At 41.2% G+C, this 23248-nt stretch overlaps 1 protein-coding gene across 7 annotated transcripts in view; it reads left to right on the top strand.

Moving 5' to 3' along the window:
- The window catches only part of L2HGDH (L-2-hydroxyglutarate dehydrogenase), a 66698-nt gene that overhangs the window by 29704 nt on the left and 13746 nt on the right, over positions 1-23248 (top strand). For all 7 annotated transcript variants that reach the window (XM_009427791.4, XM_063793376.1, XM_063793371.1 and 4 more), the window contains 4 exons: positions 3875-3909; positions 13089-13256; positions 14502-14659; positions 16894-17025. In XM_009427791.4, coding sequence (XP_009426066.1) covers positions 3875-3909; positions 13089-13256; positions 14502-14659; positions 16894-17025 — 493 coding nt within the window. The remainder of the gene's footprint in view (positions 1-3874; positions 3910-13088; positions 13257-14501; positions 14660-16893; positions 17026-23248) is intronic.

The raw sequence follows: 23248 nt of genomic DNA, 5'->3' as shown, positions 1-23248 counted from the left end.
AGTTCCAGAAATTGGTGGTTAGAATGAAGGAAAAAGATGGCTATGAAGCACAACAGGAAGGTGGAAGCTAAGAGGCTGGACTAGGAAAGTAGGACACCAAGGTAATTGCAGAGGGGAGGTCTAGGAAAGGGTTTCTTAATCCTGACACTATTGATATTGGGGCCAGATCGTTCTTTGTCGTAGGGGGCTATCCGGTGCACTGTAGGATGTTTTGTAGTATCCCCTGGCTTCTGTGCACTAGATGCCGGTACCATCACGCCCCCAAGTGATGACAATTAAAAATGTCTCTAGGCTGGGTGCAGTGGCTCACGCCTGTAATCCCAGCACTTTGGAAGGCCGAGGCGGGCGGATCATGAGGTCAAGAGATAGAGACCATCCTAGCCAACATGGTGAAACCCCATCTCTACTAAAAATACAAAAACTTAGCTGGGCATGGTGGCTCACGCCTGTAGTCCCAGCTACTCAGGAGGCTGAGGCAGGAGAATAGCTTGAACCCGGGAGGTGGAGGTTACGGTGAGCTGAGATCATGCCACTGCACTCCAGCCTGGGTGACAGAGCGAGACTCCGTCACACACACACACACAAAATAATAAAAAGTGTCTCTAAATGTTGGCAAATGTTCTCTTAGAGTTGGGGGTGAAGGAATCACTCCTGGTTAAGAACCATTGCTCCAGACTTACAATTAGACTAGTTTGAACAACCAGGAATAGAGATAAACCAGTAGACTGAAAAAAGGACAAAGAACCATGAACTGAAGAATTTTGAAAGTTCCTATAAAACCAGAATTTTATAACTATGAGTGATAATTTATTTTTATTTTATTTATTTTACTTTTTTTGAGATGGAGTTTCACTCTTGTTGCCCAGGCTGGGGTGCAGTGGCATAATCTTGGCTCACTGCAAACTCTGCCTCCTGGGTTTAGGCGATTCTCCTGCCTCAGCCTCCCAAGTAACTGGGATTACAAACATGTGCCACCCCATCTGGCTAATTTTGTATTTTTAGTAGAGACGTGGTTTCACCGTGTTGGCCAGGCTGGTCTTAAACGCTTAACCTCAGGTGATCTTCCTGCCTCAGCCTCCCAAAGTGCTGGGATTACAGGAGCGAGCTACTGCACCCAGCTTGAATGACAATTTATTATACTCCTGGAAAGGAGAGAAAAAAATTTTCATGACATGACATCTCCTTTTTGGCTTGTCTATATATATCAACATGTTAATTAGTCTTCCAGTGTGCTAGACTTTACCACTCCTAAGGAACACATACCATTCTGGAGAATTTTTTTTTTCCTTTTTCTCTCCCTTAGAAGTCTGGACAGCAAATCTAATTGTGAAGTTAAAATTTGCACAAGTACTTTGAGAGGCCAAGGAAGGAGGATCACTTGAGGCCAGGAGTTTAAGACCAGCCTGGGCAACATAGCGAGACCCTGCCTCTACAAAAAATTTTTAAACGTTCACTGGGCATGGTAGCACACACCTGTACTTCCAGCTACTTAGGAGGCTGAGGCAGGAGGATTGCTTGAGCACAGGAGTTTGAGGCTGCAGTGAGCTATAATTGCATCACTGCACTGTAGCCAGGCTGACACAGTGAGACCTTGTCTCAAAAAAAAATTTTTTTTAGGGCTGGGCGCAGTGACTCGTGCCTGTAATCCGAGCACTTTGGGAGGCCAAGGTGGGTGGAGCGCTTGAGCTCAGGAGTTCAAGACCAGCCTGGGCAACATCGCGAGACCCCATCTTTACTAAACATAAAAAATTTTTTTAATTAAATAATTTTTTCTTAATTTGCAAAATCCTATGGGACTCAGATGTCCAGCTTACCGGTATAACTATTCAGGTTCTGTATCTCTAAATGGCAAACATAGTCAGTAGGAAAATTGGCAAACCTGGTGTCTATGTGAAGAGTACAGGACTGAACTGATCCTTTTTATTGATAGCTGTAAATATGTCTATATAAAGCAGTGACCTGAGAGGCGCGTTGGCTCACGCCTGTAATCCCACACTTTGGGAAGCCAAGGCAGGCGGATCACCTGAGGTCAGGAGTTCCAGACCAGCTTGGCCAACATGGTAAAACCCCATCTCTACTAAAAATACAAAAATTAGCCGGGTGTGGTGATACGTGCCTGTAATCCCAGCTACTCAGGAGGCTGAGGCAGGAGAATTGCTGGAATCTGGTGGGCAGAGGCTGTAGTGAGCTGATATTGCACCAGTGCACTGCACTCCAGCCTGGGCAACAGAGTGAGACTCCGTCTCAAAAAAAAAAAAAAAAAAGCAGTGACCCATGTGGCTCAGTCTTAGAGAGGTGTCAGGGTCACGAAGGAGTAATTTCAAAAGAACTCTTTTGCTTGTATATTTCTTTTTTTTTTTTTTTTCTTTTGAGACGGAGTCTCACCCTATTGCCCAGGCTGGAGTGCAATGGCACGATCTTGGCTCACTCCAATCTCTGCCTCTCAGGTTCAAGCAATTCTCCTGCCTCAGCCTCCTGAGTAGCTGGGATTACAGGCATGCACCACCATGCCCAGCTAATTTTGTATTTTTGGTAGAGATGGGATTTCATCATGTTGGTCAGGCTGGTCTCAAACTCCTGACCTCAGGTGATCCACCCACCTCGGCCTCCCAAAGTTCTGGGGTTACAGGCGTGAGCCACCATGCTCAGCCTGCTTGTATGTTTCAAGAACCATGAAAGGGATCCAAGCAATCTTTTTAAATATGCTTTTTCCTCTTTTCTTTCTTCCTTCTTTTTTTTTTTTTAAATAATAAAAAGAGTTGAGGTCTCACTATGTTGTCCATGCTTGTCTTGAACCCCTAAGCTCAAACAACCTGCCCACCTTGGCCTCCCAAAATGCTGGGATTACAGGCATGAGCCACTGTGCTTGGCCCAAAATGCAAATGTTAGCATCACCCATACTTACTGAATCAGACTGTCTGGAAATAGCACCTAGTAATAAGCCTTTAGTGATTCTTAGACACATCCAAGTTTCAGAATGTCAGAATGACAGCCTAAGGTCATAAAATGACCTGGCCATTTGGAACTCCCCCCACCTCATGCCCAGCCCCCACAGTTTAAGAGTTCACTTAGAGTTTGTTTTGTTTTGCTTTGAGGGCATTAATTTTTTTTGTCCAAATGATAGATTTGTGAGCCTTCTATTTGCTGTTGAGAAATTTGAAGGAGAAAAAAAGTAGTGTTCTGTTCTTTCTTCCTTGACAGGTTTTTAAGGAGATCTAAGCCATCTGAATCATTCTGTCTTTCTGAATTCTAAGATGATGAGCAAAATTGTTAAATAATTAAGGTTGTTTTAGGTAGGTAGCATAATAAACCAAATTTGTGATACAAGTAGATTGTATTTATCTGCTCTACATATGCTTTATAAAACTTTGAGATCCCGTGTATCTGAGTGGGAACTAATTTTAAAAATGGTCAATTTTTTATTAGAAGTTTTTGTGTTGCGAGAACTCTTGCTTCTCTAAACAACGTAGAACCTGCAAGGAATCCAGCAACCAACACTTGGATGACAAGGTTTCTCATATCATAGCTTTAGTCTGTGGGAAAATACATACTGATTTATGATTATCCATTTTACATTGTGGTTTCCAGGATTATAGTTCAGAGAATAGCTATGTCTATATTGGAGGTCAGGTGGCATATGGTTTATAAGCATAGATTAGATGAGTTAAAATCAAGCTAAAAACATGCTGGAGTTTTATATGTTGTTAAGTATGAACTAGTTTAATTGTTATTTGGTAAAAAGTTTCAGAATGAACTGTAAGGTGCAATCATAGTAATGACAGAAAAAGGTTATTTAAGTTTGTTTCTAGTATGATATTTCAAATAATGTTGGCCTTTTGCTAAAAATAAATTTTTCACTTATTCTTTTTTTCAGGAATGCAATATCCAATTGTTATAAAGAATACAAAGGTAAAGATTCTTAAGCAAAACTGCTGGCTACTTTCTTTCCCTCCCCTTTATTAAAAATTAAATTAACCCACAGGGCTGTATTTTAAGTTATTGAATGACGTTTGTCTAATGTAAAAGTAATTCTGAGAGAATTTCTTTTAGGGAAGTTTAACAGCTTTTATTCTAAGGAGGGTTTCAACTTGGGAATGTCCTAATTAAGTGGCTCTGCTGGCAAAGAACAGGATTATAAGCATATGGAGTGTTTAATTTTAAGGCAAAACTAATATTTTATCACTCTACCTACTGATCTCCACTAACTTATTAACTCTCTATAAATTAGAAGACTCAGAAGAGGGAGTATGCAGGTTGTCCAGAGGGAGATGGACTGCTTTTATTCATCTTCACATGGACCTAAAGCAAGAACCACTGAATGGCATAGAAGCAGTGGATTCCCTGTAGGTTCGCTGCATCAAGTTGTACTCAAGGGAGCAGAGTCATTAATGAGTGCTATAGGATTTATTATAGGAATAAGACCTTACACAATTGTGGAAGTTTCTGGGAAAGCATAGATTCAGAAGAGAGTTGATGGATCAGTAATTGGGAAACAGAGCTGAATGCGGAGCTGGAATTCACTGGACAGTGGGTATCTGTCTGTCACCTCATTGGACTAGGATGACCTTCAGAGAATAATACCTGCTGATTTACTTCTGCCACCAGATTATTATTATTATTATTATTATTATTATTATTATTATTATTTTGAGACGGAGTCTCACTGTGTCGCCCAGGCTGGAGTCCATTGGTGCAATCTTGGCTCACTGCAAGCTCCACCTCTCGGGTTCACACCATTCTCCTGCCTCAGCCTCCCGAGTAGCTGGGACAGGCGCCCGCCACCACGCCTGGCTAATTTTTTTGTATTTTTAGTAGAGACGGGGTTTCACCATGTTAACCAGGATGGTCTCGATCTCCTGACCTCGTGATCCACCCGCCTCGGCCTCCCAAAGTGCTGGGATTACAGGTGTGAGCCACCACGCCTGGCCCTCTGCCACCAGATTATATGCATCTCCTGTTTTGACCAAGTTTAAGTTGGAACCATGAAGAGAAGGGGATTCTGTCAAGCATAGTTCCTAGCTTAACCAAATGGACTCAGTACAAACCCCTACAGTCCACCCTTTGTCAACCTGACATCTGTCCACGCCCCTTATAACCTTATAACGATATTTAGCTTCCAAATAAAGACAGAAGTAAAAGTATGCTTCCACCTAACAAGGTGTAACTGTCCTTCATAGGACTGAAGACATGCTAACTAACTCTCAAAAAAAAAAAAAAAAACAAAAAAAAAACCAATCTACTTTATCCATCCTGGATTATGTTTAATTTCTACTAGCTGAGTTACACTCCCCCTTTGAGATCCTGTCACTTAAATACCAAGATATAAGGTTAACCACTATTTAAGCATTTTATATTAGATTAGTAGTTCTCAACTAGAGGCAATTTTACTCCTCGGGGAACATTTGGCAATGTTTGGAGACATTTTTGATTGTCACAACTCGGATGGGGGAGGGACACAGCTACTGGGATTTGGTGGGTAGATACCAGGAATGTTGCTAAACATCCTTCAGTGTGGGGAATAGGCCTCCAAAACAAAGAAATGTCTAGCCCCCAAAGTCAGTAGTACTGAAGTTGAGAAACCCTGTGTTAGACAATGTGGGAATGGTAGAGATGAGTGTATTAGTCTTCTCAGACTTCCATAACAAAATAGCACAAACTGGGTGGCCTAAAAAGCCCACAGTTCTGGAGGCTAAAAGTCCAAGATTAAGGTGTTGGTAGGGTTGACTTTTGGCTTGTTAATGGCTGCCTTCTTACTATGTCCTCACATGACCTCTTGTCTGTGTGTGCCGGAAAAGAGAGCGCATGATCTTGGGTGTCTCTTCCTCTTATAAGGACACCAGTCCTATTGGATTAGCCCCTACCCTTATGACCTCATTTAACCTTAGTTACCTCCCTAAAGGCCCTGTTTCCATATACAGTTCACATTAAGGGTTGGGACTTCAACATATGAATTGGGGTAGGGGGGGCACAATTCAATCTATAGCAATGGGAATAAAAAAAGAATTAGGTAATGTATGGAGAAATGTATTTATTATTTTAAAGTAAAGAAGATATACTCAGATGATAACATCCCTCATTTCTGTGACTAGTCATGTGGCCATAGCCAATATTTATAATTTCCTTCCCCTACTATGCATTTCATATTCTCTTTGCCTTTGGCAAGCATCTCAGCTGGTCATGGTTTCTAGTTTGGTGGTGTAGCTCAAACTTTCATTCCTGAAGTCTGTGCCATTAGCAGCCCTGGCTGTTTTGGGTCGAGGTAGTTTCCAGTAACTTTTATAACAGTATATGGGAATACTAAGAGAAGCTTCAGGAGATGTGTATTCCAGGCATATTCCTCTTTATCATCCCCAAGCCTAGTTGTGGTAGCAACTCATTTTCTTGAGAGTCAGGATTAGTTATCCAATTCAGTATAGCAATCCCCTCTTTGATTTACTGGCAGGGGAACCCAAAGTGGCCAGGTGTTGCAGTATCAACCTCTAGTTTAATGGAACCACTGTCATTCTCTAATGGAAGTACTTCTCCCTTGGGAACTAAGACCTCTAGATCATAAGACTGAAGTTGTGGGGATAGAATGCAAAAATTTCATGTAGTAGATGATTGGGGTAATAGTAAGGAACCACTCTCATTTCTACCTCAATTTCCAGACTTGTGAATTCTGGCTGTGGGAGAAACAATACCATATATTAGTCACTGATTTAGAGCACATGGAGCATCCTGGAGGACATTGCCCCAGCCCTGCAAGGAGTTGCCAGCCAGCTAGTGCTATTACTTCTAAAGCCCATTCCAGTTTCTGTCACCCAGTGGCTTCAGGGTGATGGGGAAAATGGTAAAATCAGTGAATTCCATGAGCCTGAGCCTATAGCTGCATTTCATTTGCTGCAGAATAAGTTCACTGATCGGAAGTAATGCTTCTCTGTAAAATACCATGATGGTGAATAAGACATCTCATAAGTTCACACATGGTGACTTTGGCAGAAGCATTATAGGCAGGGGAGACAAATTTATATTCAGAGCAAGTGCCTATGCCAGTGAGAAGTAAGTGCTGCCTTTTCTATGATGGAAGTGGTCCAGGGACCACATCAGTGGCTCTGTTGGTATCTACTATTGGCAGATTGAGCACTCAGCATTAGCTGTAGACAGATCAGCCTTGGTGAGTAAGTCCATATCGCTGATCACCTCCATCCTTGCTACCATAACTATGTTTTCCAGTTCTATGTTTACATTGTGAAATGATTATCACAATCAAGTTATTTGATATCACATCTGCCACCTCACATAGTTACCATTTATGTGTATGTGATGAGAACACTTAGATTTGTTATCTTAGCAAATTTCAAGTATACCATACAGTATTATTACCTGTAGTCACCATGCTGTATATTAGATTTCTAGAACTTATTCATCCTATAATTGAAAGTTTGTACCCTTTGACTGCTGTCATCCCATTCCTGCCCACCCCCCTCCCAGTCTGTAGCAACCATCATTGTACTCTCTTTTTCTATGAGTTCAACTTTTTTAGATCTCACATGTAAGTGAGATCATACAGTATTTGTCTTTCACTGTCTGGCTTATTTCACTTAGCACAGTATCTTCCATGCCCACCCATGTTGTCACAAATGGCAGAATTTTGTCCTTTTTATGGCTGAATAATATTGCATTGTGTATGCAATGGACACTTAATGTTGTTCTCATGTCTTGGCTGTTGTGAATAATGCTGCAATGAACATGAAAATGCAGATATCTCCTTGAGGTACTGATTTTGTTTTCTTTGGGTATATACCCAGAGGAAATCATATGGTAGTTCTATTTTTAATTTGGATCATATGGTAGTTCTATTTTTAATTTTTTGAGAAACGTCCTTACTGTTTCCTGTGATGGCTGTCCAATTTACATTCCCATCAATAGGGCATTCTACATCCTCACCAATGCTTGTTTTCTTTTGTCTTTTTGATAATAGCCATCCTAATAGATGTGAGATGATATCTTATTGTGGTTTTGATTTTCCTGATGATTAGTGATTTGAACACCTTTACATATATCAGTTGGCTATGTGTATATCTTTGAAAAAATACATAAAAATACATATTCAGGTCCTTGGCCCCCCCACTCCCCGTTTTTTTTTGAGACAGGGTCTCTGTCACCCAGGCTGAAGTCCAGTGGCATGATCATGGCTCACTGCAGCCTCAAACTCCTGGGCTCAAGCCGTCCTCTTACCTCAGCCTCCCAGGTAGCTGGTATTACAGGCACGTGCTGCCATGCCCGGCTTCTTTGCCCATTTTTATTTATTTATTTTATCTTATTTTATTTATTTATTTATTTATTTTTTGAGATGGGGTTTCACTCTTGTTGCCCAGGCTGGAGTGCAATAGCGCGATCTCGGCTCACCTCAACCTCTGCCTCCTGGGTTCAAGCAATTCTCCTGTCTCACCCTCCTGAGTAGCTGGGATTACAGGCATGTGCCACCATGCCCAGCTAATTTTGTATTTTTAGTAGAGATGGGGTTTCTCCATGTTGGTCAGGCTGGTTTTGAACTCCCGACCTCAGGTGATCTACCCGCCTTGGCCTCCCAAAGTGCTGGGATTACAGGTGTGAGCCCCTGTGCCCGGCCTTTCTTTGCTCATTTTTTAATCGGCTCATTTGTTCTTTTGCTATTGAATTATATGAGTTTCTTACATTTTTTGGATATTAACCTGTTATCAGATATATGGTTTGCAAATATTTTCTCCAATTCTGTAGGTTGTCTCTTTATTGTCATTTCTTTTGCTGTGCAGAAGCTTTTTAGTTTGATATAGTCCCACTTGTTTATTTTTGCTTTTGTTGCCTGTGCTTTTGGTGCCTTATATATTAAAAAAAAATCATTGCTGAGACCAATGTCTTCCCTGTGTTTTCTTCCAGGAGTCTTAGTTTTCAATCTAAAATCTTTAATCTTTTAATCTAAATATTTAATCCAGTTCAAGTTAATTTTTGTGAATGGTGTAAAATAGGAGTCCAATTTCATTCTTTTGCATGGGGCTATCCAGTTTTCTCAGCACCATTTATGGAGACTATCTTTACACCTAATCATGTAATTCATGATGCCGTCAGGTAAAGACAGGGGTGCCTGGAGAAAGAGGCTAACTAACATCCACAGGGCAGGTCATCTTTTTCTAATGATTATTAAAATTGTCCTTGGCCAAGATTTCTCTTCAGTGAGCATTCATATGGAGCTTGAATATCTTTACTCTCTGAAACTGTTTTGGAGTGGTCCGTTCATATATCTTTCTCCAGAGGTCCTTTCCCTGTCCATCTAGCCAAACCATTAGTTGTTGCACATGAAACAGTGTAGATCCATATCTTTGGCCATCAGTCCTTCTAAAGTAAGATGAACAGCTAGGTGTGATGTTCAGAGGTCTGCCCACTGAGAATATTTTCTGCACCACAGTCCTTCAGGGCCACTCATGAGTGGGGCTCTGGTGCTGTGGCTGTTCAGTTGTGTGTGGTACCAGAATATTGTGCAGAACCATTTCTAAACCTGGCCTATATTTTTTCTTCTTTGGTCAACTGGTCATAGAGAACTCCCCATGGGTCTATAGAGGCAGGTTGATAGGAAGGAGGCAATTTAGCAGGAGTAGGGGCCATGGGAATTTGAACCACTTGCCTCTGCCACTTACGTGTGCCAGCAGGACCTGTACAACCCTTATCTTACAATTTTTCTTAATGATGGAATGCTGCTATATACACCCAATTTTGTGGCTTGATGAGTCAGACACCACCACCCAGTTAATAATGGGTAGCTCATATGGTAAACTTAGTGACCTGTGGTCAAGTGTTCAGTCAAAGCCAGAAGCACTTTCTCAAAAGGAGGTTAGTTATCTGCAGAGGATGATATAACTTTCCTCCAAAAACCCTAAAGTTCTGTGCTGTGATTTGCCTACAGGTGCCTTCCAAAGGCTCCATAAAGCATGACTATCTGCTGTAGACACTTCGATTACCATCAGATTTGCTGGGTCATGTGACCCAGGTGGCAGGCTTTCCATTCAAAGAAGACTTGAAAATCTGTTTCTGTGCCTGCCCTCATCTAAGGGACATTTTCACTAGAGTATAGCATCATATGATAGAATATATACAGGTGCCTATGGCATACCAGTGGATATATACTTTGTACCCAGAGTTGCCATTCTTTATTTTGGCATTTTCAGTAAGTATAATTTTGGGGTTCACATTCAAATTGGGGGGTCCACTTACCAGGTTGAAATAATTTTATGAAAAGTTTAAAGAAATTTTTTCTTTTTGAGACAGTCTCACTCTGTTACCCAGGCTGAAGTGCAGAGGCACGATCTTGGCTCACTGTAACCTCTGCCTCCCAGATTCAAGTGATTGTTGTGCCTCAGCCACATGAGTAGCTGGGATTACAGGTGTGTCTCACCACGCCTGGTTAATTTTTGTATTTTTAGTAGAGACAGGGTTTCACCATGTTGTCCAGGCTAGTCTTGAACTCCTGGCCTCAAGTGATTCACCCACTTCAGCCTCCCAGAGTGCTGGGATTACAGGTGTGAGCCACTGCGCCTGGCCAGGGATTTTTAAAATAAATTTTTGCAGGTAGGATTTGCTAATTAAAGGTTTATACATTGGATATGGGGAGGGGGGAATCTGCTTCACTTATGAAAGAGCAACAGACATGCATGGTTTATTTCTTCGTCTTCTTTTTATTTATTTATTTTTTTAATTGGAGACTTTATCTCTAATAAAACATAGGGAGACAAGGTCTCCCTGTGTTGCCCAGGCTGGTCTTGAACTCCTGGGCTCAAGTGATCCTCCCACTTTGGCCTCCCAAAGTGTTGGGACTACAGGCGTGAGCCACCGTGCCAAGCCTAAAAGAAATTTTTGTTGAACTAATGTATCATTTGATGGTTACCTAAATTTTAATTTGGAGGTAAAATTAATATGTTACTGAATTTAATTATTGTTTCACATATAGCATAAAATGATTTCAGAGACCTGTGATAGTTTTTGATAATTTCTTTCTTGGGAACTGTTGCTTGAGTTTTGAAAGAGAACTATTAGGTTATTGCATGCTGGTACCATTTTATAAATTCTATTATTATCTTTACATCTATCATAGGACTTATCTGCATTTTTTTTGTTCCAAGAACGAAAGAACTGCCAATCTTTTGTGTAGGAGCTGATGATTTATATCACAAAAATACTTCTCATATTTCTAGAATATAACTCTCGATGAACAGGAAAGATATTAACCTATTTAGAAGAAGTTATTTTTGGCTGGATGCGGTGGCTCACGCCTATAGTCCCAGCTGTTCGTTTAGGCAGGAGAATTACTTGAACCCAGGAGGTTGAGGCTGTAGTGAGCCAGGACTGCGACATCGCACTCCAGCCTGGGTGATGGAGCAAGACCTTGACAGCCCTTTTGACTTCAAAGGTCTTAAAACAGTCATGGCTTAGTCTAGCTAATTTGAATTCATTATGGAGAAGTTTCATCTAATTTTTGTAAAAACTATGACATGTATAACTCCTGAAAAGAGGCTTAACTTTCTAGCAAGGGCAAAAATAGAATACATATAGAGGTGAAAATTTAGCTCAATAGAGTAAGGCTAAACAGTAAGGCCTGGCCGGGCGCGGTGGCTCACGCCTGTAATCCCAGCACTTTGGGAGGCCGAGGCGGGTGGATCACGAGGTCAGGAGATCAAGACCATCCTGGCTAACACGGTGAAACCCTGTCTCTACTAAAAATACAAAAAATTAGCCGGGCGTGGTGGCGGGCGCCTGTAGTTCCAGCTACTCGGAAGGCTGAGGCAGGAGAATGGCGTGAACCCGAGAGGTGGAGCTTGCAGTGAGCCGAGATCGCTGCCACTGCACTCCAGCCTGGGCAACAGAGTGAGGCTCCGTCTCAAAACAACAACAACAACAACAACAACAAAAAAAAAAAACAGTAAGGCCTGGAAAGAAAGAAAATGTTGAGACAGGTGAGAACTCTGAGGCTTCAAAAATAGGTCATCTGGGAAGAAGATCTAAGAATAAGAACAGAATTGCTAGGTGTTTACTCTGTAAGAAGTAAAGAGATGGGAATTCAAGTGTGGTGGTGAATGCGGGATAAATGAAGTCATTTAGGAAATAGGGTGACAAATTGGCTAAACTTAGTGAGTAAAGTTAAAAATAAGCAGATGATAATCACAAAATAAAATTTATAGGAAATCATAACAGCCAAACGTTAGCAGTCTAAAGCTGGTCACTAAAGCAAACGTTGAACGTGGTGTGTGCTCTCCTTAAATGTGCATTGAATGAATGAGATTTCTAAAGTGTCCTCAGTTTGCAAAGTAGATATTGATTAGGAAGGAGAAATTGCTTGGTGGGTAGGTTACAGTTGCAGCTGGGCAGGATTATTGAGTGTGAAGCAACCGAAGAGTAACACGGTAATTGCTCAGATACAGGAGAAGCTGGTTGCAATACAGAGATTGCCTTTAAATGAGAGGGTTACAGGCCCTTCGACTTCAGTGCCAGAGATGTTATGGATATAATTATCAATAGGTAATAACTTTATTTTTTAAAATGATTTTATGTGCTTATATTTTTAATGTAGGAAGTTCTGTCTTTCTTGATATTCTGCTGATTGGGTAAATCCTCATATTTGTGATTGGTATATTGAATTTTTAATTAATCCAAATTAAAAGCTGTGGGGTGGGTGGGGGAGCAAAAAAAATTGGTGGAGGCTATCTAAATGACATTTGCTTCCTCTTGCAGCAAATAGTTAAGAAGCTCCCTGCTAGGTCCTAATAAACAGATTTGTATGTATTTGTATGTATGTATTTGTGTGCATGCATGTATACCTTACTAAGCATCCTTGCTAGGTTGACCATTATTATCTTTAAAGTACAAAATTTAAGGTGACATCCTCTTACATGCCACTATCCTAAGTTTCTAGCTGCCACCTAAATGCTAAAGAACATATTTTGCTGATACCTGTATTGAATATCCTCTTTTAGAAAAAATTCTATTTCTGTACCTTTTTTTCTTTTCTATCACCTGTTTTTCCCCTCTTGACCTATTCTACTCCACTTTATACAAATAACTGTTCTTTTATTTTGCACTAGGGAGAGGAAATTCGATGTCAGTATGTTGTGACATGTGCAGGACTTTACTCAGACCGTATTTCAGAGTTGAGTGGCTGCACTCCTGATCCTCGAATTGTACCATTCCGGGGAGATTACCTGCTTTTGAAGCCAGAAAAATGTTATCTTGTAAAAGGAAATATTTATCCGGTAGGTAATGATGCTTCCTACTTCTCATTTTTTTCAAGCAGGTGGTGATCATAAAGGAGATGAAAACAACTTTCACTTGGGTCAGAAATAAGAGTAATTTTGAAGGACCGTTTTTGTAAGCATTTCATCGGTTTCTCTTGTGGTTAAATCCCTAAATCTTTATCCCTGTATCATGGTTATTAAATTGTAATTAATTGCCTGCAGGTACATGTCTCCAGAAAGCATGAGTGCACTGTGGGAAGTGCTATCAAGAAGGAACTGAATTCTACCTTCTCTCTGGTGGAGGGAAAGGGAAAACTTTCCCTTATGGAAGTCCCTGATACCCAACCCTTTTCCTCAGTTCACTATCTGTAGGTACAGAAAAGGGATGTGGCCACTCTGTAGTTTCAGGGAGTAGAAGACAGAGGTATTTAAATGAAGAGTTCATTCTTCTGTCTGGAACTACCCTGGAAATGAATGAATCTCTTAAAATATATTAGGTCGAACCAGATGAAATAGTCAGTATTCGGCTATTTGATATTTTTGAGCTTGCCGAAACATGAATTTCATCTGCTTCAACCTCATGTATTTGTACTTTGCAGAAGCCTGTGCTATGAATGTGTATTTTTTTCTGGCAGCTCTGATTTTACTTGCCAGTCATAGACATCCCTTGTGAAAGACCGAGAATAGCCTGAAGTAAGACAGTTCATCTTTTTTTTTCCTTTACCCAGAAAGATGCATAGATGGAACAATGTGTTAGTGTTAATAGCATCAGAGTTTCTTTTTTTTTTTTTTTCTGAGACAGATTCTCACTCTGTTGCCCAGGCTGGAGTGCAGTGGCATGATCTTGGCTTATTGCAACCTCCATCTCCTGGGTTTAAGTGATTCTCATGCCTCAGCCTCCCAAGTAGCTGGGATCACAGGTGCACACCACCACGCCAGGCTAATTTTTGTATTTTTAGTAGAGATGGGGTTTCACCATGTTGGCCAGGCTGGTTTTGAACTCCAGATCTCAAGTGATCCTCACGCCTCAGCCTCCCAAAGTGTTGAGATTACAGGCGTGAGCCACCACACCCAGCCAGCATCAGGGTTTCTTGTGTGCATTTCTAAGCAGAAGCATGTTAATGGAAAAGTATATCTGGGTACAGCTCACAATACAAATTAAATGCATGAGAAGAAAGTGTTTTATGTTACCAATTGAATGTTTGCATCTCTGATAACATGGAATGTGAAATGAGGCTGTTATTTACTATGTTAAATTTATAGGTCCCAGATAGCCGGTTTCCTTTCCTAGGAGTTCACTTCACACCAAGGATGGATGGCAGTATTTGGCTAGGGCCTAATGCAGTTCTTGCCTTTAAACGAGAGGGTTACAGACCCTTTGACTTCAGTGCCACAGATGTTATGGATATAATTATCAATAGGTAACATTATTTATTTTTAAAAATGATTTTATGTGCTTATATTTTCAATGTGGGAAGTTTTGTCTTTCTTGATACTCTACTTATTGGGTAAATCCCCATATTTGTGATTGGTATATTGAATTTTGTATTAATCCAAATTAAAAGCTTTGGAGTGGATGGGGTAGCAAAAAAACAAACAAACAAACAAACAAAAATGCCTTTTGGAATAAGCATAACATTTTAACTACTTTAAGAAAATTCTGATGAGCTGGGGTTAAAAAGAAAAGGCTGGCCGGGCGCGGTGGCTCATGCCTGTAATCCCAGCACTCTGGGAGGCCGAGGCAGGTGGATCATGAGGTCAGGAGATCAAGACCATCCTGGCTAACACGGTGAAACCCCGTCTCTACTAAAAATACAAAAAATTAGCTAGGCGTGGTGGCTGGCACCTGTAGTCCCAGCTACTTGGGAGGCTGAGGCAGGAGAATGGCATGAACCCGGGAGGCAGAGCTTGCAGTGAGCTGAGATCGCTGCCACTGCACTCCAGCCTGGGCGACAGAGCAAGACTCCATCTCAAAAAATGAATAAATAAATAAATAAATATAAAAAGAAGATAAGGCCAAGAGTCATTCATATATCTGGCAATCCAAATCTTGTATTGCTAAGTTTCCAGTTTTATTTGGTGGGGGGGGAAATAGATTCTCTCAAAATCAGTAGATGGCTATTTTAATAAAATCATTTTGAGCCAGTCTCCATCATTTTGTAAGCCACTGGAGAAATTACTGATGACAAAAGTAATTTCCTTGTGTAGGAAACTAACAGTACGATTGTGTTGACCTAAGATGCAGATTCTTTACTATTGTAAGAAATACTGAATTAGGTATTTTGTTTGGTCCTTTTACCAATGTTTCTCTCTAAAGGGTTTCACATGAAAATCACTAGATTTTCCTGTTTAAGTCACTAGATTTAAAGCTATACTTGAGTTTCACCCTCTATGGATTCTGAAACAGAAAGTTTAGGATGGAGCTTCCTGGCACATGTAGTTGTAAAAATATATACATATGTGCATCTAGGCTTTGCAGAGTCTCACTTGAAAATCACAACTAAAGTTTTTTTGGTTTTTTGTTTTGTAATTTTGAGACAAGGTCTCACTTTGTCCTCACTGCAGCCTCAACCTCCTGGGATCAATCAGTTCTCCCACTTCACCCTCCAAGTAGCTGGAACTACAGGCAGATGCTACCATGCCCGGATAATTTTTGTGTTTTCTGTAGAGACAGGGTTTCGCCATGTTACACAGGCTGGTCTCGAACTCCTGGGCTCAAGCAGTCCACCTGCCTTGGCCTCCCGAAGTGCTGGGATTACAGGCATGAGCCACCACACCCTGCCTAAACAACTAAAGTATTTTACCTCTGGCTGACTAAAGAAATCTAGGGTAGATGTCCCATTTCTTTCATACCCTGCCTTTTAGGTGTGTTGAAGGCATCTAATATTTCCATTAGAAAGCCTTGATGTTGGCAGGCTTTATAGAGTTCCAGTTTGAAACCAGCACTCCTTGGGAATTTGAGTTTAGAGGGTGTTTACCTCTGTATTTTTTTTTTTTTTTTGAGTCAAAGTTTCACTGTTGCCCAGGCTGAAATGCAGTGGCACAATCATTGGTTACTGCAGCCTCAAACTCCTGGGCTTAAGCGAGCCTCCCACTTCAGCCTCCCTAGTAGCTGGAACTACAGGCACACACCACCATGCCCAGCTCTGTTTACCTCCTGAGCTGATGAGGTTTCCTTCTGATATTGGCCAAAAGTTGATTTTCATTGATTCATTGATTGATTGGTTGATTGAGAGAGGGTCTCTCTCTGTCGCCCAGGCTGGAGTGTAGTGGCACGATCTCAGCTCACTGCAACCTCTGCCTCCTGGGTTCAAGCAATTCTCCTGCCTCAGCCTCTTGATTAGCTGGGATTACAGGTGTGTACTACCACACCTGTCTAATTTTTGTATTTTTGGTAGAGACAGTGTTTTGCCATGTTGGCCATGCTGGTTTCAAACTCGTGACCTCAAGTAATCCGCCCACCTTGACCTCCCAAAGTGTTGGGATTACAGGCGTGAGCCACCACTCCTGGCCTTGATTTTCTTTTAATCTGTAGTTTTTCTGACTTTGCCTAGAGTTTTGTGATGACATAAAAAAAGAATCTAATAATTATAAAGGTATTTTACGTAATAAAGAATTCCTTTCTCTCATAAAGATTTTTTTTCTCTGTTTTCAGTGGCTTGATTAAACTGGCATCCCAGCATTTTTCCTATGGAGTTACTGAAATGTATAAAGCGTGTTTTCTTGGTGCAACAGTGAAGTATCTTCAAAAATTCATCCCTGAAATTACTATCAGTGATATACTTAGGTAAGGAAAAGGGATAAGGAGTGTAAATACAGTCCTGACCTATGTGAACTTGAGAGGTGGGTCTGACTTGGTGATTAGTAAGCACCATTTCAGAGTCAGTCTGCATATGCACTGAATTTTTGTTTGCTTTCTTTCCCAACATGTTGTTGAATTCCCTTTGCAGTGCATTTATTGGGCATTGCTACATCATGGCCCTCAGTGCTGGTCCATTTATAATTATCTAGACTGCCTTACAGCTCTAATCTGAAATCTCTATGACAGCTTTATTGTGATGCTACCTTAGCCTTTTTGTCTAACTATCACTCCTGATAAAAACAACTTGCCTGAATTTTTAAAAATCTCTCTGGCCAGTTAGTCTTGTGATTCCAAAGCCTTTTGGCCTTAATTTTGTATAAGATTATTGATCACTATGTTAACTAATTAGGTAATAAGCACATTAAAACATTATATTTTGATTGATTCTTAAAACTTAAAAAAAACCTTTTAGGTTTGGGGTACATGTGAAGGTTTCTACATAGGTAAACACATGTCATGGGGTTTATTGTACATATTATTTTATCACCCACATATTAAGCCCAGTACCCAATAGTTATCTTTTCTGCTTCTCTCCTTCCTCCCTCCCTCCCCACTTAAGTAGACTGCAGTGTCTGTTGTTTCCTTCTTTGTGTTCATGTGTTCTCATCATTTAGCTCCCACTTATAAGTGAGAACATGTGGTATTTGGTTTTCTGTTCCTGTGTTAGTTTGCTAAGGATGATAGCCTCCAGCTCCATTAAAACCTGTTAGAAACGCACTCCTAGACCTGGCATCTCACCTTGCTTCTTCTCTACTTCTTTTGTTCTTTCTTGGACCTTACTGCACTCAGGGACTCTACTTTCAGGATAGAAGTGGAAAGCAGTGTGGTAACAATCAGAGTCCTTGCTACAGGGGTGTGGGGCAAAGTAAGGACAACTTACATCTTTTATTTTTATATTTTTTCTGAAATGGAGTTTCGCTCTTCTTGTCCAGGCTGGAGTGCAATGGCACCATCTCAGCTCGCTGCAACCTCTGCCTCCTGGGTTCAAGCAATTCCCCTGCCTCAGCCTCCTGAGTAGCTGGGATTACAGGCATGTGCCACCACGCCCGGCTAATTTTGTATTTTTAGTAGAGACAGGGTTTCTCCTGTTAGCCAGGCGGGTCTCAAACTCCTGACCTCAGGCGATCCACACGCCTCGGCCTCCCAAAGTGCTGGGATTACAGGCGTGAGCCACCGCACCCAGCCACATCTTTTATTCTTAAAGATAAAAGACTTTGGCAAGGCGGCTCACACCTGCAATCCCAGCACTTGGGAGGCTGAGGCGGGTGGATCACCTGAGGTCAGGAGTTCGAGACCAGCCTGACCAAAATGGAGAAACCTTGTCTCTATTAAAAATACAAAATTAGCTGGGCATGGTGGCACATGCCTGTAATCCCAGCTATTTGGGAGGCAGAAGCAGGAGAATGGCTTGAACCTCGGAAGCAGAGGTTGCAGTGAGGCAAGATCACGCCATTGCACTCCAGCCTGGGCAACAAGAGCAAAACTCCGTCTCACAAAAAAAAAAAAAAAAAAAAAAAAGATAAAAGCCTTTCTAGACTTGATCTGTAGATTATTCTTAATACCACCCAAACCTATTTTTTCCCCTGTTTGGTAATGTTTTTAGTGTTCACCTTTTTTCCTGGGCAAGCCATTCGTTAGGCCTAATCAGCAGTGTACTTTGAGGTACTCTCACCCTCCATTTACAATCCATCCCTCCATGAATTTTCTTAGCACTAGATATCTGCTTTCTCTGCAACAGCTGCTGAACTAGCCTGGTAAAAAATGTCAGCAGGCTTGACTGTGTATCTGTGAAGAGAGCAATAATCATGTCAGCTGTCTCTCTTAGGGGAGCGTCCTCGTTTAAATCTGACTCTAATGTATCATTCTGAGACCAGCATGTTTGAATCCTTAGAAGATTAAAACTCAGCTAACGTTTTTCCTCTTATCTCTTTCACTCCTCTATTCACCTTCTGAAATAGAAGGGATAAAAATATCTAGCCATTATTTTCTTTCACTCACTTATAAGTAAGGGCTTTTATGTTTTCAGTGATCTGCTTTAGCAAACTTGTGATGTTTTATATCTGAAAATAGACTGGTCAAATCTGGTTTCTATTACTGCTATTAATATTCCTTGGAAAACAAACGAGGTGAGCATAGTGAATTCTGTATAAAAATAGTTGCAGTGAATTCACTGCCTGTATTCAGTTACCACCCTTTATAGAAGCCTGAGGAAAACTTTTTAGACCACTGGATTTCATATGGTAGAACTGGACTTCGGGCTTGTGGTTATTAGTGAACTCTCCTGTCTCTGGGTGTAAGGGTGTGAATTTCTGTTACCAATTTCATTGGCATGTAGTAGAAAAGGGCACAGCACTGCAGGCAGGTGCATTTGGGGACAAATTCAACCCAATCACAGATGAGTTCCTCTTTAAAGAGAGAAAAGCTAACTAATTCAGCAATTCCATTTGCTTCGTCTCTTGATTCCTATAGTTATTAAGTGCAGGAAATTATTAATAACAAAAAGGAAGCTGTAGAAGATATGTTTTTGGGTTTCTCGGGGGGAAGATACGTTTGATACCATTTGTATAAGTTTTAAAACAAGTATAGCAAAACCATATATTGCTTACGGATTACACATGTAGTATGAAAATAAAAATGAGCAGGGGAGTGATAAACACCTAATTCAGGAGAGTGGTTACCTCTGGGGAGGGAAGAGAATGGGATCTTGAGAGTTCTACAGAGGCTTCTATCATATCGGTAATGCTTTGTTTCTTAAGCTGTTAGATAAGAAAATGGGTATTCATTGTGTTATTCTCTCTTCCTTGCGATAGCCTGAAATATTAAATAATAAAAATAAGATCAATAGACTTTTTTTTTTTTTTTTTGAGACAGAGTCTCAGTCTGTTGCTAGGCTGGAGTGCAGTGGTACAATCTCGGCTTACTACAACCTCCGACTCCCTGGTTCAGGCGATTCTCCTGCCTCAGCCTCCCGAGTAGCTGGGATTACAGGCACGTGCCACCATGCCCAGCTAATTTTTGTATTTTTAATAGAGACAGGGTTTCATAGAGAGCCAGGATGGTCTCAATCTCCTGACCTCGTGATCCTCCTGCCTTGGCCTCCCAAAGTGCTGGGATTACAGGGGTGAGCCAATGCGCCTGGCCAAGATCAATAGACTTTTCCACAGCTTGAAGCCTAAGTCCTGCCTTGTCTCCTTTGTCTTGCAACCAGTATACTAAACCATAAATGCCCTTAGTATTGCAGTGAAAGCACATCAGGCATTAGTAGATAGTAAAAGATAGTTGAAGCAACACTTTCAGTGGGGTGTGTTTCCCAGGATGGTGTCCTTAAATTTCATTAACCACTGAAGGGCACCCAGGTTGACTTCTCATTGCTTAGCCAGAGCATTTTGGGCAATAATTTACTGGTGAACATGAGATTGGAATATAAAGTTAAAATCTGTTAAATATTTGCATTAGATAAACTTCTCATTGTTAAATGATGGTCTCTAAGACTCTTAATGTTAGCTCTAGGCCAGGCACAGTGGCTCATGCCTGTAATCCTAGCGCTTTGGGAGGCTGAGGTGGGAGGATCGCTTGAGCCCAGGAGTTTGAGACCAGCCTGGGCAATATAGTGAGATGCCATCTCTACAATTTTTTTTTTTTTTAATTAGCTGGGCAGGTGCATGCCTATAGTTGTAGCTACTAGAGAGGCTTAAGTGGCAAGATCCCTTGAGCCCAGGATGCTGAAGCTACAGTTAGCCATTATTGCACTACTGTCCTCCAGCCTGGTGGAGAGAACAAGACCCTGACTCAAATATATATATAGCTCTAAACTTTAAAAATTTGTTCTGTGATTAATTTTGACATGTTAATCTAACAGCAGTTTGTATCTGTTAGCACTGTAAAGATGTAAAAGACGAAGACATATATGTCACAATTTCCCCATTTTCAATTTGGAAAATGTCTTCTGTGGGGAATTCTAGAGTAAACTTTTAGGCAAGATGTTTTCATAGCAAGTGATAACTAGAGTGTGTGAAACACAAAGGTGCAAAACTCAAACATTTCTACAATAAAGTTGTAATGGCTTATGGTGATCTAGATTAGGGTTTCTCAGTCTTGATGCTATTGACATATTGAGCCAAATAATTATTTATTGTGGAGGAGTGTCCAGTTCATTGTATAATTTTTTTTTTTTTAGACGGAGTCTCACAGTGTTACCTGGGCTGTAGTGCAGTGGTGCCATCTCGGCTCACTGCAACCTCTGCCTCCCGGGTTCAAGCGATTCTCCTGACTTAGCCTTCTGAGCAGCTGGGATTACAGGCGCCTGCCACCACACCCGGCTAATTTTTTGTATTTTTAGTAGAGATGGGGTTTCACCATGTTGGCCTGGCTGGTCTCAAAGTCCTGACCTCAGGTAATCCACCCGCCTTGGCCTCCCAAAGTGCTAGCATTACAGGTGTGAGCTACGGTGCCCAGCCATTGTAGAATGTTTAACAGCATCCCCAGCCTCTACTCATTCTCCTAATTGTGGCAACCAAAAATGTGTCGACATTGCCAGATGTCCTGTAGGGGGCAAAATCTCCTTTGGTTGAGAACCACTAGTGTAGAGAATTTGGTAACCTTCACACTACAAAATAGTAATAAGAGTCTGGAGGAAATATGATAAACATCCTTGAAATACATATAGCTGAGAGTAAGGGAAAGTAAGGGGCATCCCAGAGCAAAAAACAGAAAGAAAATTAAAATTCATACTAAAAGGAGTTGGTGCTGATGCTGACTTGGAGAGGTGGGGATGGTTTGCTAATTTTAATAACTGAGGGGCTTGAGTTATATTTTTAATTTATGTGTGACTCACGTATAAAATATGTAGATCTTAAATGCTTAGTAAATTTCGATAATTGTACAAACCATATCCACCACTCAGAACAAGATATAGGACATTAGGGACTTGTATTTCAATTGCCACTCAAGTGCTGAAAAAGAAATCTTAGGTCTATACAAGGTAGAAAGTTGGAACTGAGACTCTAATGTAAGGCCCCCTAGGGGCTCTTGAAAGGCTATACCCTCAGAAGAAAGGAAGTCTGGAAAAAAAAATATTCCCCTTGGCACTGGGAAGTATTAAGGAACTTTGTCTATCTTGGTCTTGGGGATGGGGAGTGGGAGGAATCTTCCCAAAAATCTAGAATCCCTCAAAGCGCTTAGATTTTGAATGTATACCACCAGCTTGGTTTAGGAACTGTAAGCTAACAAATTAACTGAAAAAGTGGAGCCAGACATTTCTGGATCCTGCTTCAATCAATCAATCTCTCTCTCTCTCTCTCTCTGTCTTCTTCTCTCTCCTTCTTTCTCCCTCCCTCCCCTCCCCACCCCCTCTAATTCAAGTAAATTAGAGAGACTAAAAATCAGATAATTTGACCACAAAATGACTACTGACACTAAGCAATTATTGGTTTATAATTATCTTTAAGAATTTTTTTTTTTAAGAGTCTCGCTCTGTCTCCCAGGCTGGAGTGCAGTGGCGCAGTCTCAGCTCACTGCAACCTCTGCTTCCCGGGTTCAGGTGACTCTCCTGCCTCAGCCTCCTGAGTAGCTGGGATTACAGGCATGTGCCACCATGGCTGGCTGATTTTTTTTTCCTATTTTTAGTAGAGATGAGATTTTACTATGTTGGCCATGCTGGTCTGGACTCCTGACCTCAAGTGATCTACCCACCTTGGCCTCCCAAAGTGCTGAGATTACAGGTGTGAGCCACTGCGCCTGGATAATTTTTAAGAATCTTTTTAAAAGAAATACACATTGAGGCCGGGCGGGGTGGCTCATGCCTGTAATCTCAGCACTTTGAGAGGCCGAGGTGGGTGGATTGCTTGGGCAGCCTTGGCAACATAGTGAGATCAGCCCAGGTGACATAGTGAGACCCCATTTCTAAAAAAAAAAAAACAGAAAGGAAAGAAAACAAATACACACTGAAGTGAAGTGGTATGCCATCTGGGATTTGCTTTAAAATAATTCAGTGGTGGTGTTGTGGCTCATGCATATAGTCCTAGCTACTTGGGAGGCTGAGGTAGGAGGATTGCCTGAGCCCAGGAGTTTTAATCCAGCTTAGCAAGACAACATGTCTAAAAAATAATAAAATATGGTTGGGCTCAGTGGCTCCTGCCTTTAATCCTAG

The sequence above is a fragment of the Pan troglodytes genome, chromosome 15 (genome assembly GCF_028858775.2).
Source record: "Pan troglodytes isolate AG18354 chromosome 15, NHGRI_mPanTro3-v2.0_pri, whole genome shotgun sequence".
Lineage (NCBI taxonomy): Eukaryota > Metazoa > Chordata > Mammalia > Primates > Hominidae > Pan > Pan troglodytes.
The sequence above is the reverse complement of the archived record's forward strand: the minus strand, read 5'-3'. Positions and strand labels throughout refer to the sequence as shown.